The 24,089-nt window shown below is 36.0% G+C and overlaps 1 protein-coding gene across 5 annotated transcripts in view; it reads left to right on the top strand.

The window, feature by feature from the left end:
• Positions 1–24,089, top strand: part of MKL2 (MKL/myocardin-like 2) — an 81,361-nt gene that overhangs the window by 26,596 nt on the left and 30,676 nt on the right. For 3 of the 5 annotated variants that reach the window (XM_010578478.1, XM_010578474.1, XM_010578475.1), the window contains one exon: positions 22,551–22,616. In XM_010578478.1, coding sequence (XP_010576780.1) covers positions 22,551–22,616 — 66 coding nt within the window. Of the gene's footprint in view, positions 1–7,268; positions 7,400–22,550; positions 22,617–24,089 lie in introns of all 5 variants that reach the window. The other 2 variants (XM_010578479.1, XM_010578477.1) reach the window with 1 other exon arrangement.

The following is a 24,089-nucleotide window of genomic DNA, read 5'->3' as shown; positions in this document are numbered from 1 at the left end:
GCTGACCCTGCTTGAGCAGGCAGTTGGGCTAGGTGATCTCAAGAGGTTGCTTCCAACCTCAGTGATTTTGTGGTTTGTCTTTCCTTTAAGGTTTTAATAGTCCATGGAACATCCGGTGCAAATATTCTACTAAATAATCCTTTGTAAGAACACACAGCGTATTGTAGTTAATACGTATTTGTCTCTGTGTTTTGGGGGTTTTTTGGGGTGCTGTGGGTTTGGGTTTTTTTGGAGTTTGTTTGTTGGGGGTTTTTTCTTTTAAACAAACAGTGTCCGTAGAAAGAACATGGTTTTTAATGTATGGATTCTTTTGGTCTCCCTGTAAATATTTGAATGTTGTCTTATCTGTTATGAGATGAGAGAGCAAACTGAGTAGGTACTGATTTCCCAGTAAGTCTGTCTTTGTCATTGGTACTGCCAGTTCCCACAATCCTAGCATTCCCAGGGCATCAGTCAGTGTCTACAAGGAACGATTTTCAAATATTAAAGCATGTGAAAAGACATACAGGCCAAAACTCAGAGCTCTCTAGGGACTGTGACCTCTTAAATGGAATATATTCTGACATTTTCACAGGCTACATGAAAGAATTCCAGTAGGGTCATACCATTTGGTAAACTTCTAAACAAACATTCCATCATTTTAGTTTGATTTATAGATTTTTTTTTTTAAATTTTTTTTTCTTAAATTATCTGCTTATTGTGAAGAGATTAACATGGGAGATGTGACCTGTGACTGACTCAATTTAAGGCATCTGGTATATATGAAAAGGTCCTGTTAGAGGGCTTGGCATTTGAGTGATTACAGGAGATATGGAAAGTATGTTTTCCTTTAATGAGATCTCTTGATCAAGCTGTCTTATTCTGACTTTTTTTCCTGAAATTCCTTGTGGATAACTAAATGCATAGCTAGAAAAGAATGTTGAGTTAATTTTAAATTCCACTGTATAATTTTTTTAAATTGTTAGAACTAAATCCTAGCTGCATATGTTATCGTTGCAATGTTAGGTTGTGATCAGCCACTACAAGAAGGTAATGTAGTACAAACAGAACTGGTAATTGATGTGCAGTAGTTATTATATGTGCCTTTTGCAATCATAGGTAGCATGGTGGATGACCAAATATTGTCCTTAAAAAAATTATATATGTATATGTGCAGTTAAACATAAACATATATATTTTTATATATATATATATATGTATTTTATAATATACTTTTAAAATATTTATTTATTTATTTATTTAGATGTATATATGGGCAGGGCTGAATGTTAGGGAATTTTAATTTAAACAGTGAACACTGCCAACATATGTCCTTCCTTAAAAGGAATTTGTGCGGGTTTTAGTGGGAGAAAAGAAGTAGAACATGGAGAGTTATAAATTTGATATCACTGTTTAAGTGTTTGGGATTTTTCTGGGAAGAGTAACTGAGGTAGATGGTGACCATGATTTGGGTTGTTTGGGTCTTTGTTACCACAATGGTGGAGAATACAGGCAGAAATCGCCAGTCCTTCTGATGTAATTCCTTAGTCACAGCATAGTACACAATGCTATTTCAAAAATTACTCAAATTTTTCACTTGACTTTTCAAAAAAACAAATAGAAGATATACTTGATGTTTTACTACCAAAAGAATATGAAGATGAGAGACTTCAATGCTTTGGGGTTTGTATATTTATCTTGAATACAAGCATAAGACTGTATGAGATTTACTGCTGAGTTTTTGACAAATGTCTTAAGTGTTCAAAGCAAAGAGCTTAATGTACTGGTATAGAATTTTCTTTTTTTTAACAAAACAAGAAGGCAGAATAGAAACCTATTGCAAGTAGCGGAGCAGAGGAGGGGAACGAACAAAAGCCCCCAAAACAAAACCCCTTAAGTTAACAGTTTGAGGTAACATTCTTAGTGTTTAAAGAAATAATAGAATAAATTATAACAGGGATTATTTAAATGAATATTTTAGTTTGTGTAGTCAGAGCACTATTTTCCTATGTGAAGAAATTATTACACCATGATCAAGAACTGGATTATCCTAACACAATATAAAGGACCAAGAAGTTCATTAAGGTGTGTGTAAAGCCAAGATGAAACAAATGTTTGAGTAATTAGGCTTTGCCTCCCCCACTTCAAAGTCTTGTGGTAGTGAAATAAATTAAATACATAAGATTGTTCTTTTTTTTCTTTTTTTTTTTTTTTTCCCCTAGAGTTTAAGTTCATCTGTAGCATTTGGGTTGTTTTTTTTTTTTATGGGATTGCAAAGGAATGAGCTCCATATGATGTGAAGAGTTGGAATGTACTGTTAAAGCAATTGTAGCTTAGTTACTTCATGTTTAATGAGGTTGTGAAGTTGCTTGCAGTTACTGATCTCACTCACCAGATCACTGATACTTAAAAAGATAACAGGACTATTCTGAGTGGCAGACAAGCACGCACTGTGGAGGGTACAATGTTGCTGCATTGTTTCCTCCTGTACATTGTGATTTTGGCAAATACCTATTCGGCACTTCCTCTTTTTAAATAATGCTTTTACTGTAGGCTGAAGGTTGGCAGAACTTGAAAGTCTGTGTTGCAGGAGGATGGAAAGAAAAAACATTTATTACCTTAAATTAAAAGCAAACGTTTATGAAAAACTTCTGCAATATATTGCTAATAAATGAGAAGTTACTGGATTACGGTTTATGGAACTGACAGGGATGTTCCATTCTGAAGCCTTTTTTCTTCATTTCACCCACTTGTATACAATATATATAACTTAAATAAATTGAAATTAAAATGAGAGGTACTTCTACCCTCTGAAGATGATGTGAATTCCAACAGATTTAATTTTTATTGAAACAATAAGTGTGTTGTGTATCTTTTACTTCAGCTTCTGGTTTTGATACACTGATGCTGTTTGTAATTGGGTTTAAGCCTGTAATTGAAAGATACCACATGCGCCACTTAAGATTTTCTTTTAGCTGAAAGAGATACATACTTATGTTTTGTTGTTTGATAGAAACTAGTGTTACAGGCACAGTTTTGTTTCTAGCTCATTATAGGTTTCTGTAAGATCCTCAGTGTCATTTAGCTATTTGTACTGTTAAAAATCGCTCTTTGGAAACAGGTACGTGTTCAAATTGGAGAGGTTATACATCCAATGTTTTCTTTGGAAATGAGTAGTTCTCTTTCCTTTATTATGAAACCTTCTGTATTTAAGTACACAGTCAGAAAGACAAGATGAAAATTTCATGATTTGAAAAAGTTTTTTGGCCTGTTTTTTAATAATGCCATTAATTTCCAATGACAATCCAAATTCCAGCTGCCTTTTAGAAACTGAACACAAAAGCACTTCCAAACTGTGAGTGGAGTTGAAAGATCTCAAGCTTTTTTGTATGTATTTTATATTTCATGGGTTGTGTTCTATTTACCGTATAGCTGCTGAAATAGAGAAAAGACTTTAAAGAGTGGTCAAAGAACAAACAAGTTGCTATTGTTTCACTAATACTTATTCTAGAGGATTTTTTGTTATAGGACAAAATGAGTAATTTGAATGGGAAAGTATTAACTTCCCGCCCTTGAAGTCTTTCACCAGTTTTTTTTAAGATAAATGTGGAATTAGCATCCTTCAAAACCAACAATGAAAGTAACTGCTGTACAAAGCTGGTTTTACCTGTCAAAACAATGACCTTCAAGACAGATATAATCCAGACACAGGAAGTATGTTTAAAGTATCAACATGGTGTTGGTGGCCAATGGCAGGGCTTCTGCTATTTTGCAAGAGCTTAAAAAATTACTATCAGATTTGCAAGTGCATAAGTAAATCTGAGAAGTAGGTGTTGGTGCTTTAGCAGTCAAAGGTAAGAACATATGTGAACTGCTCTAGGAGAGTTACGAATTTATTTCATTTAGCAGGGAAAAGGGAGCTCTTAAATGGCAGGTGGATTGGCTCTCTGGGGATTATGAGGAGGCACTTTGCCTTGATTCACATGGGTCCTGCTCGTGATTGGAAGACATCTCTGAACAACTGAGTATCGTTGGTTAGCAGATGAATTTAGTACTTGAATGTGCTAACCAGCTAACTGTTTCTGTTCCTTCTAGTACCGTTCTTAGGAATGTGAGAAAGTTGCTCATAAAAACATGCACTTTTCCCATGTTACAGTGCTGCAACTACAGCTACTGAGCCAGCAGTTGTGAGATGTCCCCAGGTGCCAGTGAAACTGTCTCAGAATTTTAGACTTTTCTAATAGACATGTTGAGACACAGTGATTATTTTTTCTTTGAAGCCTTATCACTAAAAATAATAGAACTATACTGTTGATCACTCAAGTAACCAGTATATCCAGATTATCAGTTGAGCTTGGATTAATGTTTATGCAAGACTGCTGGGAAAACAAGACGATGTTGGACTACGAGCCTTTTTTCATTATGTGGGGGATAAATGTCATTCTCTGTATAGGGATTTTGAGAAACTGTTCCCTGGGCAGAATGTCCAGGCATTCTTTATATTCACAGTATAGCTGCATCTAACAAAAACAATTTTTTTCTTCCAAAGTGTCTTTTCCTCTTCAGTTGTTAAGGTCTGCCCCAGCCCCAACTATTCAATATTGTATAGCACTTATTGGCAACTACAATATTTGGTTATATGGAAAATACGCAGCGTTGTTTTGATCATTCATCTCTCCTAGTCTGCACAAGAATTTCATCATTCTTATTTTCTGTAAATTGTGATTCCTGCTTTTCTGCATAAAGATATTTGCAAATTACTGTTGAGGTTTTGATTGGACTTAAAGGTGTTTTAAAATATTCATCTGTATGTTAGCTTGTATTGAACTGGGAGGTGAATCTGAAGTAAAATATTAGGCTTAACTCCAAGTGGCTGAAGCATAAGCATATTCATTTCTGTAAGTTCTGCTGTGGAGGGGGTACCCTTAAAAAAGGGGAGGAGTGGACAGCAGGAACTCCATGCTACTAAAGCTCATCTTTCTCAACAGGTGAGAAACGTTCGTGAAGGCTTGAACTGCTGTTACCCAACTGCTGTTACTGTGATCCAGCATTCACTTGAGCACTGGACATTCTTAATTTATATAAAGCACTATAAACAGATAGGAATGGATAGAACTATGACATTTGAGGGAAAATGTATTACTCCTTGGATTCTTTAAGTACACACTTCCTTATTAGTATGTTGGGTTTTTTTAATTTCAAAATACTCTGTTCTCTGAATCATTTTGAAATGGCTTCAGAACAAAGTACTGATTTTTCAGAAAATGCGTGAAGTGCACTGTACCCTTCCCATAAAACAATTTCTGCTGTTATATATTGTTATACTGTTAGAATATAATTAATCCATCCAAACTGTTAACTTCTCTGTTGGCACAAGAAAAATGTGGAGTTATAATCTGGTATATCCATAACTTTGTAAGATTCTATTTATTGACTGTCTCAGATTTTCATATAGGTTTCTTAAGCAGTTTGTGTTTATATTCTGTTTGTCTGGAATTTTTTCCTGAATGTGTGGAGTTTCTCAACATTAATTTTGTTTCTTATGCATAATAAGTGTTCTGGCTGGAGGCAGTGAGGAAGTTGATTTGATTTATGAAGGAGTACTTCCACGGTAATTTTTTTTTTCTTGCATTCAGTAAAAATCACTGCAAAAGCAGATGTATTGGAATAGTCTATAATTTGTATTTAAGCAAAATCTAATTTAGGCTGGTAATTTTTATACAGATGATGTGCAAACAACAAATCCTTAGGTTGGGAGAGCTGCCTCAAATCAGTTATGCTGCAAGAGTTTTCTTTTGCCTGTATTTTCAGCTCCTCTAGAAGTCAAGAAGCTGATACAGCCTAGTAAGCTTGTGACTCCTTTGAATCTGCAGTTCTGAGTAGATCTAGGTCTCCCTTCTCCCAGCAGTAGGAAGATGGGGAGAGGCCTTCAAGTCCTGCTGGCTGTGTCACACAGCCCCGCTCCCCGTGGTATCAATGCTTGCCCCGGGAGTGCATTGTTAAGGTGAAGAGTCGGTGTTGAATGATTGTCTTGCAGAAAGATCCAAAGAGGAAAGATGATTTTTCCTAGTTTCCACTTTTAAAAATTCTGCATCGGGTGTTTGGTATTGTATATAGATCTTTTCAAATCTGATGCCATAAAAGTGAAACAGTTTTTCTGAGTGGAGATGTCTCTTATAATTTCAGGCCGAAGGATTTAAAATATGAAGTAGGGGTGTGGAAAATAAGTATAATGATAGCATTTTTAGGCCAAAGGGAGGGGAAGATGCACCTGCTGGAGCTACTTGTTGACAGGTAGTGACTACTTAAAATTACATATAGTTTATTTTCTCTACATGAAATGCAAAGTAGTTTGCTGTTCCCCATGGCCAGTGCCAGATAATTAGAGGGGATCCATTTCCCCAGAATCTTCCCGGTTGATACTGAAGTTGATGACTCACGTAAGATAAATGTGATATGCTGGAGAGAATGGCAGATCAGAAGCTGTGGGAGGAAATACTCCTGAAACTGCTGGGAATAATGAGATGTGTAACTGTAATGCAAAAAGGAAAATAATAAAATACTTGGGTTTTAGCTATTTACAACAAGGAACAGAATCCTTATACTGCAAGGAAAGACATGGAAATAATGACTGGTTTTCCCATTACCTCTGCTAGATAAATGTCTGAAGCAAGACCTGGGGCTGGGGTGGGTGGGAAGGTTCCTCAACATAACTTTTTCAAATGCCAATGTGCAGCTTTGTTTACTGGTGAAACTTAATGAGTAACGAATGTGCCAGGCAAAGATGAAGTATTTCTGCTGCCTGCAGCAGTGTTCAGAGTAGTGGGGGAAGGGGCAAAAAGGGAGAGAGTCCTCAGCAGTAGTTTGTCTTAGGTATCAGCAAATGCTGCTCCTTCAGCGACTGCTGGATTTATTTTTAACTGCTTGACTCATTCTTTGTCAGATGATTGACCATCAAGCTGCATATTGAAACACGAATGTGCAGAGGAAGCAAGCGTAACTGAAGGAAAAGGGGGAGTGGTTGTCTGGGAAAAGAGGTGGGATTTGGGAGTTCTGCTTCACATGCTCTGTGCCTGCTGTCTGAGTGAGTTACAGGCTCTAAAGCAGCCTGAGCATACTGCAGGTCAACCTAGAAAGTAAAGGATGATGATGGCTGCTTTCGGCTGCACAAAGGCGCAATTGCTCATTTATTAGGAGCAAGGACCTGGAAGCAGTGTTCGGGACAGCAGTGTACTGCTTAGTGACAAATTAATATTTTTTTTCCTGTGCTGGATGTTGCTATTCTAAAGGATTCTCATCATGATCGATAGCTCCAAGAAGCAGCAACAGGGCTTTTCTGAGATTTTACCTGCAGGAGATGTTAAGCCACTGAAGGAGAAGGAATGCCTTGAACTGAACAGCCAGAAAAGTCTCAAGGAAGGTCAGTCACTTGCTGGTTGGGGGACAGAAAATGCAGAAGTACTGGGCAGATTCAGTTCACCAGCATTGGTGGTGTAATGCTATATGTCAGGGAGAATTTTTGTACATTAAATGAGGTATGGTTTTCTGTCTTAAAAAAATTTCTAAGAGCTAAATTTAGAATTTACCTGAAGCTATTAAAATAATGATGATAATAGCTTGATAGAAATTGTAGTATGAAGAAAAATGAGTGATTAAGTACTCTTTTCAGAGTTGCATTTAGTGCTGAATTAATTAAGTACTCTGAAATTGTCCTGTGAATATTGCACAAAATGCTTCAAAATGCCACTGTGGAAAAAAATATAATGAAATAAATGTCATTAAATATGACACTATTAAAAGTAAAACCCCACAAACCTTTAGTTTTAGACATGTATTACTACCTCATTTTCAACAGTGCTTTTCTTGGCTACTGTCTTTCTCTAGAATTCCCTTCTGCCCTCATACTTTAAATTAGATTTGACTCTGCTTTCCAAATGTATGCTTTTCAAATAACGTTATGTCTTAATGTTTGTTTTTTAGACTGTGCATTAAATTGATATAATACACAAGCATTAGTTTGTAAAATAGCAATAATATAGACGATATTTGGAGCATTATTTAAAGCTGACAAATGGTACTATACCAGATTCATTTAAAGTAGTATTTGTTAGGCTGTAGCAATAGTACTGCTGAGAAATGGAAGTTGTCTTACTCATTCTAGCTGGAGGTATTCTTCTAGCTGGCCGGTGTTAAGGAGGAGAAGGAAGAGACCTACCTCTTGAGGTTAGCTGCCAGCCCTGCATAGAACAGTTTAACTGATGTATTTTAACATACCAGGCTCTTTGCAGTTTAAGACTCAAACTCCAAGTTCTTAATCAACTGGAAACAAACTATTTGTAGTAGACAAAATTCCTTCTTTCCTTTTACAGCTCTCTGCCTTGGCTTTTACTCCAGATATCTCTGGATTGTCTGGTGGTTCAGAGATTTCTTCCTTGGTGTTGTGGCAAGACTGCTGTTTTTCCCCCTTCTACATGAGATCATGCCTTTCTCAGAATTTAAATGCTCAGTTTGTTTGGGGGTTTTGTTTGTTTTTAAACTTGGGTCTTAATAATGTTTCAAGTAGTGAAAAGATAGCCCATATTCATTCTTGAATTCAGCAACTGACAGTTTATTTTTAAAAAAAAACCTTTTACTTGGCTCTAAGCTAGGGCTAGGGAAAACACTGATTTGTATATAATGTACTGATACCAAAGGTTTCTTGTTGATTGGAAAGAGAGATAATAAGAAGTTGAATGTTGATGCACGTGGCTGTGGCTGAGAGCATAACAGTTCTACTTCCTTTACAACAAGAGAGTACTGATTGAAAGACAGTGATCGAAGAGAAAGGGCCAATGGTGGCTTCTTTTTCATGGTGTTTGCCTTGCAACTCCAAACAGGCCCAGTTAAACCTGCTGCTGCTACATCTGAAGTTCTGTGGGGCCACAGGAACAAAGAAAGAAGGCGAGCAAGTTGAGAGGGACAGAGGAGTAAGCATACTGTTGTAGGCAATACTGTAGGAAAAAAAACCCTAACTAATCTAAGCTACCAAGAAATACAGGGGAGAAAGATGTGAAAAAACTAGCATGGTGGGTAGTGTAGGTGGGCTAGTAAGTAACCACAATAATGATTATCTTCAGTCTTTGAATATGTCAGTTATGTAGAAAGTGGATGAAAGAATGTACATTACAATAGTAATGGTCTGTCAGAGTAGCAAAAAACCTGCAGTTATGGGACACTCTTCCAGTCTAAATTCATGACTATTTTAGAGTTTAAATCATTCAATATATAAAAGAAGTTATAATTGTTTTCCACAATCACTATCTTTGCTTCCTTTTCTCTGTTTTAATACCTGTTCTCAATTTTGACTTTTCCCCAGTGAATATTGCTTATCCTTTTCTCTCTTCTAAGTTTGGCAACCTAATAGTTAAAATAATGAACCTCTTTTTGAGAGTGTGAGTGACTACAGGATCTCCTCTTCCAGCCTTTCCTCTTTCTAAAGCTTAGAAAAAACAGGCATTTTCTTTCTTGTACTATATAGAATGAATTGTTGAAAACATTGCAAATCTGCTTGATTTGCATCTAGAGAGACTAAAACAGAGCTTCACCTTTTCAGTTTACAATGTTAGGAAATATGTAGTTCAGGTATTTTGTAGATTTTTAAAAATTCAGTTGCAGTTGTTAATTTCATCCTATTTAAATAACACTATAAATAACATTAAACCACTTCTTATTTTACAGAACAGTATATTCTGAATTAGCTTGTGGCATTCTGTCTCTGTCTTTTTTTGTCATCCCGTCTCCCCCCTTCTCCCCCCATCCCCTTTCTTTTTCCTTTAATTCAAATGATGATGTGACTGGCTTTGCCACCTGAATCATCAACCCTTTTTTGTTAGAACACAAAAATACTTACGAATACCATCTGTGAATGGTTAAAACTGCAAAAATGAAAAATGTAATCTTCATAATGTATTTTGTACAGGTTTTATAATCTTAAAATCCTGAGATAGTACTGTGTGCTTATTTCAGCAATGAGTACCTTATCGTAATTGTTAGGCGCAGTTCTTTAAGTAGTATTTCTTTGTAAGGAAAGAGACTTCTGGTGGAAACACAAATCCCAACACTGTCTTCAGCAAATTAATATTAAGGGCACTGGGAGGTTAGATTACAAGGATGACTTTTTTTTCTTTGCTTAGGCTAATGAATACTCTTAGAAGGTACACATTATAGAATCCTATAGCACAGGAGGAAATCCTCTTAATTACTCTACTTTCTTGTAAACAACTCATATGTTATTGTTACATATTGACTGTTCTGTGAAAGCAGTTCTTAATTTTATCTGTTTTATCAGATTTATCAGATCTGTTTTGTATGTGCAAGGAACAAAAATACTTTTTGGCTCTGATGCTAACCATACCGTGCTAACTAAACAGCTTTTTCCTGTAGCATTGACTTCTAAAGTCAACTAAGTAGCCAAAACATTTAGAAAATTCAAGTGAAAAGCCTTAAATCAGGACATCATTGTGCATACAGTTAGTAAGAAAGAGTTAGTATGATCAACAATGCATACATTAGGAATATACTCAGGCTGCAGTATCTAACTGAGGAGTGAAGTGAATTTATGAAGTCTTGCCTTGTACCCTAAATTGTTTTAATATAAAGACTGATGAGCTCCTGCAACAGTGCATGACCATGCAGAACTCTTGAAGACACAATATTAAATTGGTGAAACAAATCAGTATGGTGCTATCTCAGGTGGGTTTTAAAAGCAGGCTGGATCCCAGTTTGTTTGCACTATATTTTTCATATATGAATCTGAGCTTCAAAGTTACCAGTTGCCTGCAAGTTACTTTAAGGAAAAAAAACTAACCAGGAGGGAAATTTTGTTTCCACCTTGAAACATAATTTCTTTCCTGGATTTGTATTGCTTTTTAATTTTACTGGAGAAACTGGAGACTGGCAAGTGCAAGAAACAGGATACAGGGTGGAATGAGTAAAGCACAGGGATTTCTCAGGTGCTCACTGGAAACATCTTCATGCTGTCTGGTTAATAGCTTGCCAGATTACCAGATTTAGTCAGGAAGGATTTCTTCCCTTCCTCCCTTGCAATCAAATGAATATTGCATGAGAACTGGTTTTTTTTTTTTCAACAGATTTCCTGCTGTTGCTGGCATGTTCAGTATTGGTGATACTCTTGACCTCTACTGCTCTCCTGCGGTAGCATGTTAGACTTAAGAGTCTACTGTTGGTTTGCTGGGTTTGGTGGTTGTTTTTTTGTTTTTGTTTTTTTTTTTAAAAAAAAGCTTTTTAAGTTTTGTTATATGGTGTTTAGAGGTGGTTTTATGACCCCTTATCAGTGGCAGTCTACTGGGTATGTTTTTTGAGACACAGATAATGAGAAAAATACTGGGGGGAAAAAAGGTATTATTCCTGTAGTCTTAGTTAATAAAGGAAGCACTATAAATTCAGTGTTCTGATCCTGTGAGGCTGTGTTAAAATTCTTAACTTCATGTATCTACCATAAACAGTCAATGACAGTGGGATAATTTTATGTCTTATAAGTAAATCAGCACTTATTCTGCAAAAATTTCTTCTTCAGAGTAGCACTTAAATGAATAATAAATATATGGTAACCCCATTACAATAAACACATGCTTAAATACTTTGATAAACCAAGGCCACAATGTATTAATTTAATTTTGTATGTAATCTGTATCCAATTAGAGGAAGCAGTGGCTAACCAAGAGTTCTAAGGAAACCTGCTATGTCAACTACAAGATTTCTTAAAGGTTTCATAAAAGGTTAGGATTAAGACTGCTGCTGCTGAAAGTAGGTGTAGTCTCATCCAGCCCTACCCTGCTCACTGCCAACCTCTTTCTTGTGTTTGCTTCAGTAATTACACAGCCCTGAAGTGAGTAGGATCAGTGAACAGGTATTACTGAAGACTATTTATTTTAAGTGTTACTTTTCAGCCTAATCAGAGCACTGACCTGATGAGCTGCGTCTTTGCCAGTGTTGATGCAACAGAAGCAGCTGGGGTTGGAGGGAGGAAGAGACCATTGTCTTTTCATCAGTAATCCTGTTTTAGGTCATATTAAGTTATGAAACCACGCTCTGAAACCACTGTGTGTTTTGTTGCTGTGCTGGAGGTTTCTTCTTTCCTTTCACAAAGTGTCCAACAAAACATGTATGTACCTCAGCCTTTTTAATGCAAAGTGCTTCTTAATGCAGCGACTTTGCTGTCACTGTAAGCAATCTGACTCATCCACTGGGCAAGCATCTGCCGAAATCAGATGTTGTTGTCTACATAGCAGAGTTGACACAATGCCATTGCTTACATCCCAGTTTGCAATCAGGCATCTTAGTGTAAATCCACCTTCCTCAGTGTTTTGAATTAATGTGTAATCTCATGAGTCGGAGGATCTGCTTGGTTATGTATTTTGTTTACTCGCTCCACTGTGTCTAGGAAGAGCATGGAAAATGGAGGTAATACCTCCTTGAGAGGGCTTGGCTGGAAATCATCTGTCATCATTCAATACAATATGCTCCAAATTATCACAAAGCAAGTCCGCAGTAGATGCAGAATTTAAACCCAAGTTTCCTGAGTCCCCTGACAGAACACTTCTTGGCTGATAGTAGTATTTGAGGAAATGCAAATTATTTTTTAAAAAATCATAAGACTGTACTAAGCAGAGGAATACTTGTAGATTTAGAAAATGTAATTATTGTTAATACATGTAAGGTACGCAATTTTACAGAATACTTGAAATGTAAGCTTTAGTTGATTCAGACTTTCCACCCAAGATGGTAGTGATTTTTCTCATTTTGAAGATATAAACAGAACTGTGAAAATTATAGATTATGCTTTTTACATATATATATATATTCATCCCAGCAGACATTCTGGTAATTTGTTTGGAGGCTCGTGTATGTTCTGGCTTGTTTCTAAGCAACGTGTTCCATAGCAATAGGATACAATACAGATTGTCCTATACCCTAGTCATTTAAGCTTCTCAGCTGATGATATTGTTATGCTTTATATTTTTGTTTTAAATGTTAAGTTTACATTTAGCTATCTTTCCCATCTAGCTTTTCATTTTCTACTTTCACTATGATGATGTTACTTCTGGAAAGAGTTATGTGTACATCATTACTGGCTTACAGACAAAAGCTTTAAATCACAGTGGTATAATTTAAAAGATTTGGAAGTCCTGCAGGGTTTCCCTCCAGAATTCTGAAGAGATTATCTGAAATGGCCCTCAGTCTCCATTCACATGCTTTACATTTATCCAGAACATTTCTAAGCTGAAACAAAAGTATGACTGAATAATTGCTTAAAATGAGTATGCATCAGAGGCTGTTTCACTTTTCTTAATTATTTTGGGTATAGTCTTAGCAGAAAAATCACACATACAATAATGGAAAAAAGAACATGAAAAGTATATAAAAATAAGTAAGGAATTTTTTTATAAAACCAAGTAAAAATAAGTAAAATACTTTCTTTTTTTAAATGATAACCTGGCATATGTGAAAATTTTGAAGACTGAACCCGATATAACATATTCACTCATGTTTAGATGATGTCTGATTTCTTTAATGATGAATTATTTTTGAGTTAAAACTGAGAGTATTTAACATACTGTATCACCATCTTCAGGCTGGTGGGAGGCAAGTACCACGATTTTAAATGCATTTTATCTTTAAAATGCTGGGTAACTTATTTAGAATCACTTCCAACAAATTACAGGTAGCTAAATATTTTCATGGTTTTTCCCTCTCCTTCCTTCGTTCTTTGACATGCCATATAAATGAAAGGAATGCTACGTTACCAAATTTCTGACTTTGGACACGTGTGGAATGAGTAATGCCAGGTCCAAGCTGGTTACCATATTCCATAACCTTCCTGAAATGTGTACCTTGCATAGCACCTGCTCTTTTTTCTACTTACTATACAAAACATTCGGTTTATTAAATTTTTAGTTTTATTCACAGAACAAATATTAGTTGAAAAGATTAACTGGTTTTGTCTCAATAATGCATTTAATGAATTACTAATAGAGTACAACACCCCATATAGAGCTGAGGGAGAAACAATCGCAACTCAGGAGAAAGCAAAACATCTGTCTCTGGAAAATTAACTTAGTGTAAATAACACTGTTTAGAAAATGCCATATAAACTTTTAAGTCCAAGCAGATGGAGTTTGGGGGTGCAAGGGTAACAACTGAAAGAGGCAGCGTTAAGTACTTGATACTCAATTTCTGCAATTCTGTAACTCGCCCTGTGCTGTGAGGTTGGTCCAGAATTCTAATACAAAGCCAATGCTTAGATCACTTGTATAGTCCACCTACCATCTGATAAAATACTCTCTTCTACTTTACTGCCACCCTGCTGTTCATATACTTATATTAATGTTATAGTCCTGATGCAAATAACTAGTTATAAATGACTTCAGCTGGAGGATACAATAGAATAGTTCATCTCCTGCAGCCGTGCTTCATTGCAACTAGAACGTCTGTTAACATCTATTGCTCTGTGTTTCAACCTCAACATGTTAGAGACCTTGGCTGCATAAAAGCTGTTTTAAGCTGGCAGGAAGAAAGGGAGGCTTTCTGTGTAACAGCTTTTAATTTAAAGGAAACGGCCCTATTTCCAGCACTGTCTGTTTCCATGGCAGCCAGCCTAGCAGCCTGCACTGGAGTTTCTAGGCTCTTGGAAATTTCCAAGGGAGTATGCAGGAATGTTGGACATTACATTTTCCCATTTTTATTTGCAGTTTTAAGGGCTTAAATAGCTAATATCCACTGGATTTTAACTTTGGATAGATGATTACATGCAGAACATAAAATCTTGATGCATCATTTTTCTTCTTGCTGTCATTTGAACGAACCGTTTGCAGTCTAATGAATGCCTTCTCGATGGTTTAGTGTCTGTTTCATCTGTGTAATTGTTAAATGGCAACAACTATTTGCCATTTCATAGTACCTTATATAAAATATTAAATTTGATTTTCAATTAATAGGATATGTAATTAACTGTGTTAGATGTGGAATTATTAGGGCTGGAACTGTGCACAGTATGAGTTCTGGGTTTTTTTCAAGACAAGAAGCAGTGGTGAAAGCTTGTCAATCGGTGTAGATAGCATTGTTCCTGCAGGACAACTATCAATTTATTTTTGGCCTCTTTACATTCCAGTGCTTGTGATTATATAGCGCTACTTTGAGACATCTTTTCCATAGGATAGAAATCACAGATTTGTGACAGAAATCACTTGCTCAACTTTGATAACAGTTGTTTGTTCTAAGTGATTTAATAATACACTTTTATTTTCACTTATTCTACCATCCACCCTGAGTAAGACCTGACTGGACTGCTCTGTGTTTCTTACCTTTCAAAGGGTCTTACACAGAATGTGATGTGTACTTGCATAAGTGCCTATTTGTGCCAACTTTCTTGCATTCAAACCAGCACAGCGCTTTAGCAAGCTATTGAGGATCTGCTTGTTTTGGTTATTCTTAATCTTTATGCCCCTTTAGGGCATAGTGTATGTGAACCTGAACAGTACTCACTGTTTGAAAAGAGAGGCCATTAACTTTATAAAATTTACTGCTATATGTAAGTTTCAAAATAATAAAGTGCATTGGTTAACAGATAACCTCTCCTTTTTGTACCATCATCTCCATTCCCTTGCATATAGAAGTGTTGATTCCCTGATATGCTAACACTGGAAGAAACTCTAAGAGTGGGAGCACCAGCCTCTGGCACTCAGTTTTTCAGGTGGTGAAAAATCTATACCTCCAGTGAAGTCAGAAGACTTCTACTGACTTGATGAGAGTCAGATAACCAGATGTTCTTATTGTGAGGAGGGATTATGCTTTTTGGTTTTGTCAGTAAGTATTAAATAAGCTATATAAGATTTAATGATCATTTTATTGACTGAAGAAAACACATGGAAATTCTGGAATCTCTTCACCTGGTGTTAATCTTAAAATCATACACTGACTTGGAAATAAAAAAGAATACCTGTCCTTCCCCTTCAGTCAACACAGGAGTTTGACTGACCTCTCTGTGCGTGGCTTTTATTCAGAAGCAGTTCAAAGACAATTTCTTACAGTTGCAGTGGTGTGAAGGGGGATTCCTGCCAGATAATGTGAAGTGCAAAATATTTTGTGTCAGTTTTTAGCAACTAGATTTGCTCAGTCATGTTAACGTAGCCCTTCTTTTGCACATACACTTCAAATATGAGGAACAGTATTACTGACATTAATAGTGTATTATCATATCTAAATCTTTGTCAGTTCTGGGCCTTTATTTTGGAGATCATCTTCTATGATTTTAGATGTTATGCAGGTAACTGCCTGCGCAAGTGTAAAAGTGAGAGGTAAACTATCAGGCAACAAGCTGAATGCATTTACCCCAATAAGAACAATCGTTAAACACAGTGTTTGAGTAAGTACCACCCCATGAGGAACTTTGTTTTGTAGTACCTCATGTCTTGAATTCTCCCTTCCCCAGATTCCATGCTGGTTTGTCTGTAAACCGTTCTTTGTAATAAAGAAAAAACAAAACCCCAAAACACAAGAACAAATAGTACAGTGTAAGAACTTTGGCTAATGCCACAGTGGGTTTTAGATTTTTTGGAAGGTATGTCCTAGCTCATCCATCCTTATTAGATTTACCTCTTTTGTGTTACTGACTGTTCAGAAATCTCTTGCTGTATGGATTTCTGTATATATGATAAGCAAAGTCTGTATTAGATTAAATTACATCAGATTTAAACCAACCTGCATTCTAGTCTATAGAGGGTTTCTCACATCATTTATTCTTCTCTTTGAAGATAATTTCATCCCATTTTCCTTATTGAAAACTTGTGATTTAGTTTCTGTGACTCCCATCTTCCCTATCTTTCTGGCTGTTCTTTGAGCTGCTTTCTGTGGGTCCCCATTTCGTTTTAAGCTTTTCACAAACCTCATTCTTATTCCCTTCCTTTCTACCCACTTCAGGTTCATCTCCAGTATAAAGATACAAGTCTGTCTGTAACTTGTTTCTGCTCAGTTGTAGGGCTCAGTCTGTCTAACTACAATGACAATATAAAGGTCATTACTGACTGTAGCAGACCTGTAAACCAAGTATCTTCTTTGACTAGATGTAGCTATGCAACTCATGTACACGTGTTACCATTTCTTCCTTAGAAACGTCTCTGCTTCTTACTTTTTGTCACTGTGGGAGCTAAAAGTATTTTAAGTCCTTATGTCTCTTATTGAGATATAAATATTAGCTTTTTCCCAATCTGTTTGCTTTGGAAAAGCAAAACTTTTTTTCAGCTTTTCAACTTTTTAAAATAATATATTTAGCTTTTTTATTCACAATGACTTTCTATTTAGAAACTTTTCTTTAATAACACATTCAACTGCTCACTATTTAAACAAAAATCAGACACAAAACTTTTTTTAACCTTCTTAATTCTGGAGTTGTTTGCAAAAGCAAACATCTGGTTTTCATCCAACTTTGTTTCTGCTTAACCTCCTTGCTCTGATCAAGTCAAAATATTCAATGATTATCTTCTTACACCATCTTTCTAACTATGAGTCATCTCTTCTTTAGTATTCTCCCTGCAGTGCTTCCCTATTAGTCATGCTACAGGCTGTCTTTTCTTCACTGTGTAATATATAAGTTCCTGATAGTTATTTAATAACTATTTAATGAGTAACTGCACCTTCTTTTCAGTACTTCCACATATTTATGACTTGTCCAGATACACATGGGACAGCTTCAACATCATCCCTTATTTGCTTTGTGATGTCCAGCGTAGGTTAAGAGATGATGGGTAGACAAGTAGTGTTATGAGAGACAATAAGTATATTATAGATATATTTGCTAAAATATGCTAAAGCTTCACACCTGAGTGCATATGGTTTATGAGCAGGTACGTTCTTACTGTTCTTCTCATCCTTCTGCTATACTCCACTGCATATTCTCTTATTAGACTATACATTGTGTAGGGTATGGGTCAGTTTTTACTCTTTCTGCAAAGCTTAAGCCAAATATCTGATCATAATTGAAGCCACAAATCATAGATACAATAAATTCATAAATTATGTAGCAGAGTTTCCCATTATCTACATTTGGAATTAATGTTCATTAAAGAATCAGTTGAAACCAGTTGGAAAATAAGAGATAAGCTACCTACATTCTTACCACGATTTTTTGCTGATTAGATTTATTTTAGTCTCCCTCCCCCATTTCCTGGGCAAATAGCACCTATCATGGCCATGGCCAAGCAGCATTAATTTTCAGGAACTGACAGAAATCGCATCAGCTGCGAACATAAGTAACACATCTACTGGGCTACGTTTTTACAGTGTTGATGCTTCTGTGGTGTAGGGCTGTGTGCAAGCGTGATGTCAGAGGGAGGCACAGCCTTTCCCACTTTCTGATGCACATCACACTGGATGGCACATATGGGGAGCTCCAGGAACTGCATCGCACTCAACGAGTCTGTACCAGCGTGCTCACAGTGTTCAAAGTGTCCTCCTTCTTTGGACACACACATAGTATGTTTCTAGTGCTGTCGAAAGAGGGTTCAAAACAGGACCTTGAACAGAAACTTTGGTACACTGTTTTTTGAGGGGTTTTTTGTTTGTGGGGTGGTTGGTTGGTTTGTTTGTTTTCCAAGAGAAGTTTCAGCAGCTGAATGTACCTCAGACAGACTCTTTCTAAAGTACACTTTAGGGGAATATAAGGAAATACGTATTAGAAGCTTTGCAGTGGTTATTTAGCTTACTTGCATTGGCAAAGTGCAGTGTGAGGCCTTCACGACTTTTTCTCCCACAAACTTGCCAATGAAAACTTGAAATGCAATAATTGCTGAACTGGTGGGATGTGTTCAGACTGTCCAATGCAACTGTATGACCTAACAGTGAGCACTGTCTGTCTTGGTGTAGTGGAATGCCACAGAGAAGTCTGATCCTTTTCATATGAAAGATGAAAAGCTGTGGTCTGAGAGTCATGTCAATATCTGGATCTGGGAAAGCCAGCTTAATTAATAAATAATAAATTTCTGATAAAACTGCACCCCTTTATATGTAATTTTAACAGTTAAACTAATTTCTTACAAAAACACTGTCAAGCTATGTTTTCCTGCACAAAGACTTTGCACATCACATTTGAGATTGCAGTGATACTACTTTAGAACTTTAAAAAAGTAAAGTCAGATAAGATGAAGAACAAGTATCTGTTGTCTGTAGTAGGTTTCATAGAGCAGATGGTGAATGCACTTCCTACAAAATAATTCTCCCATTTAGCCAGCTGTCCAAATTGGTGAATTAGTGAGGGCTTTCAAATTGTTACCATCAACGCTGCAAAACAGCGTGATCATTCTATAGTGTGAAGGTCAATTTCAAAGTTGTTTAGCTTTCCCACTGCGGTTTACTAATATTTGAAAGCACTATACTAGCAATGCTTAGGTAGCTGTAGCTGAACCAGCTACACCTACAAAATGGGATTTATGATAAAGTAAAAAAGAAAGTCTGAGTAAAAACCATATTAGAAATCAGAAATACCATGTACCACAAATACATTTTTTTCTTAATAGATGACTTGTCTATCATATGTTGGTAGATGACTCGCATCAGTGATAACGTTCCTGCACCTGCTGTAATATTACCAGCACTTGCTTGTTTATCCACTGTGTTCCAGGTGATGGAATTGAAAAAAATACTAATTCTGATTTACTTACTGTGTCTGATGATCTATATCAGCTCTACCCTGGACATAACTGATGTTGGAGCAGGTCATTTTTTTTGAAGACCTTAAGCCTGAAATAGACGCATATGTTTAAAACTGACTTGTAACTAGGTAAAAGATTTGGTAGACACATTTGTAGCATGTTTAGTGTTCCAAGAAAGCCACATTTAAGTATGGTGTAAATTTGGACCAAATACAGCTGTATAGCATGGATGAGGTTCCTGCCCAGAGCAGGACACTTTTCAGAGCTTTTCAACCTTTTCCATGGCTTCCTAGTTGTGTAAAAGGAAGCAAAGTTTGAGTGAAGAACAGAAGAAAGTCAAGTTTTAATCTACTCAAGACCAAAAATATTTGGTCTGAAATACAGTAGTCTTGCCATGCTGTTTATAAATTTCTTCTTACATCATTTGAATGGGTAAAACTTATTTAAGATTTTTGAAGGGGTTGCCCATTTAGTTTTATGACTAACTCTGAGCTTTCTTGATTTTACAAGCAAGAGAATCCAAAACAAGAACATGTCAGAGTTTTTTGCTTTCCTGTAAACACCACAGCAGTTAGTGAATTTCTCAGTGCTTTGTGCTAGTGCTTAGAAGTAGCCCCAGGGAAAGCAGCTTAACATTGTAAAATTATATCGGATGCTTAAAATTAATTTCCATTGAAATGTGCATTTCTTTGTTTTCTGTACGGCTAAGTTCTGACCCAATACGGTTGGGGTTTTTTTTTCTTAATTCACACTTACTTGTATAAAGCTGGTGGATTTTTAAAGTTGGGCGTACGGTTGCATAAATGTGTGTCTGCACACACTTACCTGCATTTTTGGGGGCAGATTAGACCAATTGGACTTAGAAACCCACGTGGTTTTCTGCAGAAAGATTTTAACTTTCTCTGCCCATGCTCTGAACTTATTGGGAGTGTGTAGCTAGCTACACTACACCATACGCCAAACCCAACCTAGGAAGTGCTGCTGAAAGGAGTGTGTAACAGCACAATTTGAGTTCATTCAAGACTTCAGGCAGCACAAGTTTGCATCTACTAGTAAGAGATAGCATAAGAGGTCATGGCTTACCTAGAGCCACGTGAAATTAAGCAAGACCAAAAATAAATAATTCAAACTATTATAAAATAATTCTTCAGTTTACTTTTTACAGTCATTTAATATTACTTGGAAAATACAACTCATTACTTAAAGCAGGTATTTTCAAGTTTCCAGAGGAACCCAGTACATTTTGAATGACTTTCCATCAATTTACATTTTACTGTTGTTACTTTTTCATTCTCCCATCTCTGTCCTTTGCAATTCTTGTGTAACAATATTGTTAAGTCTGAACAGAACTGTCATGCCACAGCCCTGAAATGTTTGTATTTAAATTCTCAATTTTTGTGTGACACAAGAAAATAATGTCCTTGTTTTCAGGACTTGCTATTCCCGGTCTTAATGCTTTAGGCAGAAGAGTATCCTTCCTGTACTGTAGAACAGGAAATAAGCTGGTTCCTTTTAAATTCTGAAAACAATGAACTTTGTCCTTACCCTAATTTTTTAGAAATTACATTCATTTTGATGTTTTGTACAATGCATTAGTTTGTTTTGCTTCCTTGTGAAACAGAATGGGAATAGCATGTCATAATTGTACATCCATAATAATCTATCAAGGCAGAATTTAAGACTGTAAATATTACATCTTTAATATATTTTTTCTTGACCAAGCATCTTGACCACCTTTTGTTCAAAAGATGAAATTTCACATTAGGGTAATGCCTATATGTGTCTAAGAAACAATGAAGCACTGTGATAAATTGATACAGAAGCAAGGGGAAGAGAACAATAGAAGAAACAAACAACTACTTTTTTTTTTAACTTCTTTTTTTTTTTTTCTGTGGGAACATTTACAAAAAAGGCCTTTATGTCTATGTCCTCCCCTGGGTTTTGTGCAGTTCCTGGTATAGTATTTAATGTCTCACATTGGTTATTCTTACAGTAACAATAAGATGAGATTCTTTGTACACTTTATTAAATGTAATGAAACGTAAGAAGTTACTTCTGAAACTGTAAACAGGTTTTCCAAATTTGACAGTATTGGATTTATTTGGTCCTTTAAATAATTGTGATAACACATATCTCAATTAATCAGGAAAACAGCATTTTCTGATGTTTGGAGAGAGGGTGAGGTCTGTTCCTGATTGCATGACTTTTTTGGTGTTTTTAAATAAGCCAGGTAAAATCTGGCTTCTCTTCAGTTTCTTGTGTGTCAGCAAGATTTATTTAAATGTACAATAAGACTTTATATTTAAAAAAAAAAATCCTTAAGGAAAAATGATCAACAAAACACATACAGCTTTTCTTTTAAAATGCTCTGAAAACAGAATCTCTATTTCAACATAGTGCAGTCATGTTTAAGTTAGTTTAAGACATGTAAGAAGGCTATACAATCATTATGTGTTGTAGTTTATGGTATAAACTCTTTATACCTCACTATGTTTTCTTGATTCTATTATCTAAGAATAATGTTACAAGGGGAAAAAAAAAATAAATCGTAGATTTAGATGTATACTTAATACATCTTATGAGGCCTAGCTGATAGGAAAAGTGGATGTATGTATGAAATACAGTCCCTTTATCAGATGTGACCAAAAAGCAGCAAACAATATAGCTAGGGATTGGAAGCAGTCACTCCAAACGATGTTAGCAGTTGATCCTTAATGACAGGTGTCTTAGAGGTTACTGTCAGGTCTGAATACATATAGAAAAAATATTCCTAAAGTTGAAATACTTGGTATCTTTTGAATAGCATTTTTGTACTTTCAGAAGGATAGTATGCTTACATATGAATGAATGATTGTTTTCTTTTGTCAGTACTTCAGCTGAGGCTACAACAAAGACGGACACGAGAACAGCTGGTGGACCAGGGCATCATGCCACGTAAGTCATTATTTCTAGTAATTTGTGTTATTATACTGTATTAATTATGAACTGAATATATAAAATAATGAAGATAAGCATTTCTGTGAGAATCATGAAAAATAACTTTATCATTTGAAAAGACTTGTAGGATCCTTTTGGTAATCTAAATGAGCATGAAGTAAATTCATCATGCTGAGCAAAGGTTGCAGTTAAAATAGCTATTGTGATGAAAAGGCAAGTATTTGCAGACATAGTCTGATTCTCCTTTTATTTTCTCTCTTTAAATTATGACTAATCTTACTGAAATAAATTGAATTATATAAGGGAGCAGACATCAATAACAAAGCCAGCAGTCTTTAAAGAGTAGGATGGCAAGGGTTGCTAAACAAAAACAAAGGACACATAGAAGTTGTGACTTATGCACCAACAGATAGATCTTCTGCATCGAATCCTGCATGATGGTAGCTGTGATGTTACAGGACATGAGGCAGTGGGTTAGGCTAGGTGTTGTACACTGCATCGTGTGACCTAATGCAGAAGCTTCTGTGCCTAGGCCTTTCTTTTCAAGTATGAATACCTTCCAAGGATATGAGAAGAGGCTTTGGTTTTTTGTTTGTTTTTTGTGGTTGGGTTTTTGTGCGTGTGTGTTTATGCGTTTGGGGTTTTTTTGAAAATTTTTTTGGTTTTAGAACATTTTTTCCAGTTGCCAGAAGTTCGTGATCAACTTGCCACATCTGGAAAACTGTCCAAATTGGTGTTGAGTTTTGTATTCTTTACCAAAACAAAGACTATATAGTGATAAAAATTAAACTAATGCCTTGAGATGCTTCTTTGGAAGAGTTAAGTTGCTGCTGATCACCTTAGTGTGAAGTGTCTCACTAAGGCAGCAACATCACCAAGTTCATAAATACAGTTGGAGACGTATTTATGATTTCAGAATTCTGTAATGCTGACCTTCTGACTCTTTCGCCTGGCTACCTACCATCCTTGATAGCTATGCAAGAAGTTATCAGTTCTTCAGTAAATCATTTTTATCTCTAACTTTGTTCTACCACTGGAATTTAATTGGAGATCATACTGCTTTGACAAGCAAATAATGTTTGTAAATTTGGATATTTGTTACATATGTATGTCTGAGCTCACAGCACTTGTATTTTGAAAGTAAGTAATTGGCATGCTTTATGCAACTGCACTTTATTGCCAGAGTCCATTTTCTCCGTTATTGATTTCAGTCTGTTAGAGATGATGGTTGTTGCAGCAGCAACACTTACGATACCTAAAATCAATTTAGGAATCACAAGAAAGTCCTCCTGAATGTGGATATTTAGTGGCCTAGCATTCAACTGCAGTTAATTCTTTCCTTAGAGGTGTTTTGGTGTTCCTCCACTTGGGCTCCCAGTGACTATAATTATTTAGTATAAGGTCTTCTGACTTGTTTTGGAGATCAGCCTGGCCTCAGAATGAGGGGTGCGCAGGAAGCATCGTGAATCC

Source organism: Haliaeetus leucocephalus, unplaced genomic scaffold (genome assembly GCF_000737465.1).
Source record: "Haliaeetus leucocephalus isolate CR32 unplaced genomic scaffold, Haliaeetus_leucocephalus-4.0 Scaffold636, whole genome shotgun sequence".
In the NCBI taxonomy this organism is placed as follows: domain Eukaryota; kingdom Metazoa; phylum Chordata; class Aves; order Accipitriformes; family Accipitridae; genus Haliaeetus; species Haliaeetus leucocephalus.
Note: the sequence above shows the minus strand (reverse complement) of the source record. Positions and strands in the feature narration are given on the sequence as shown.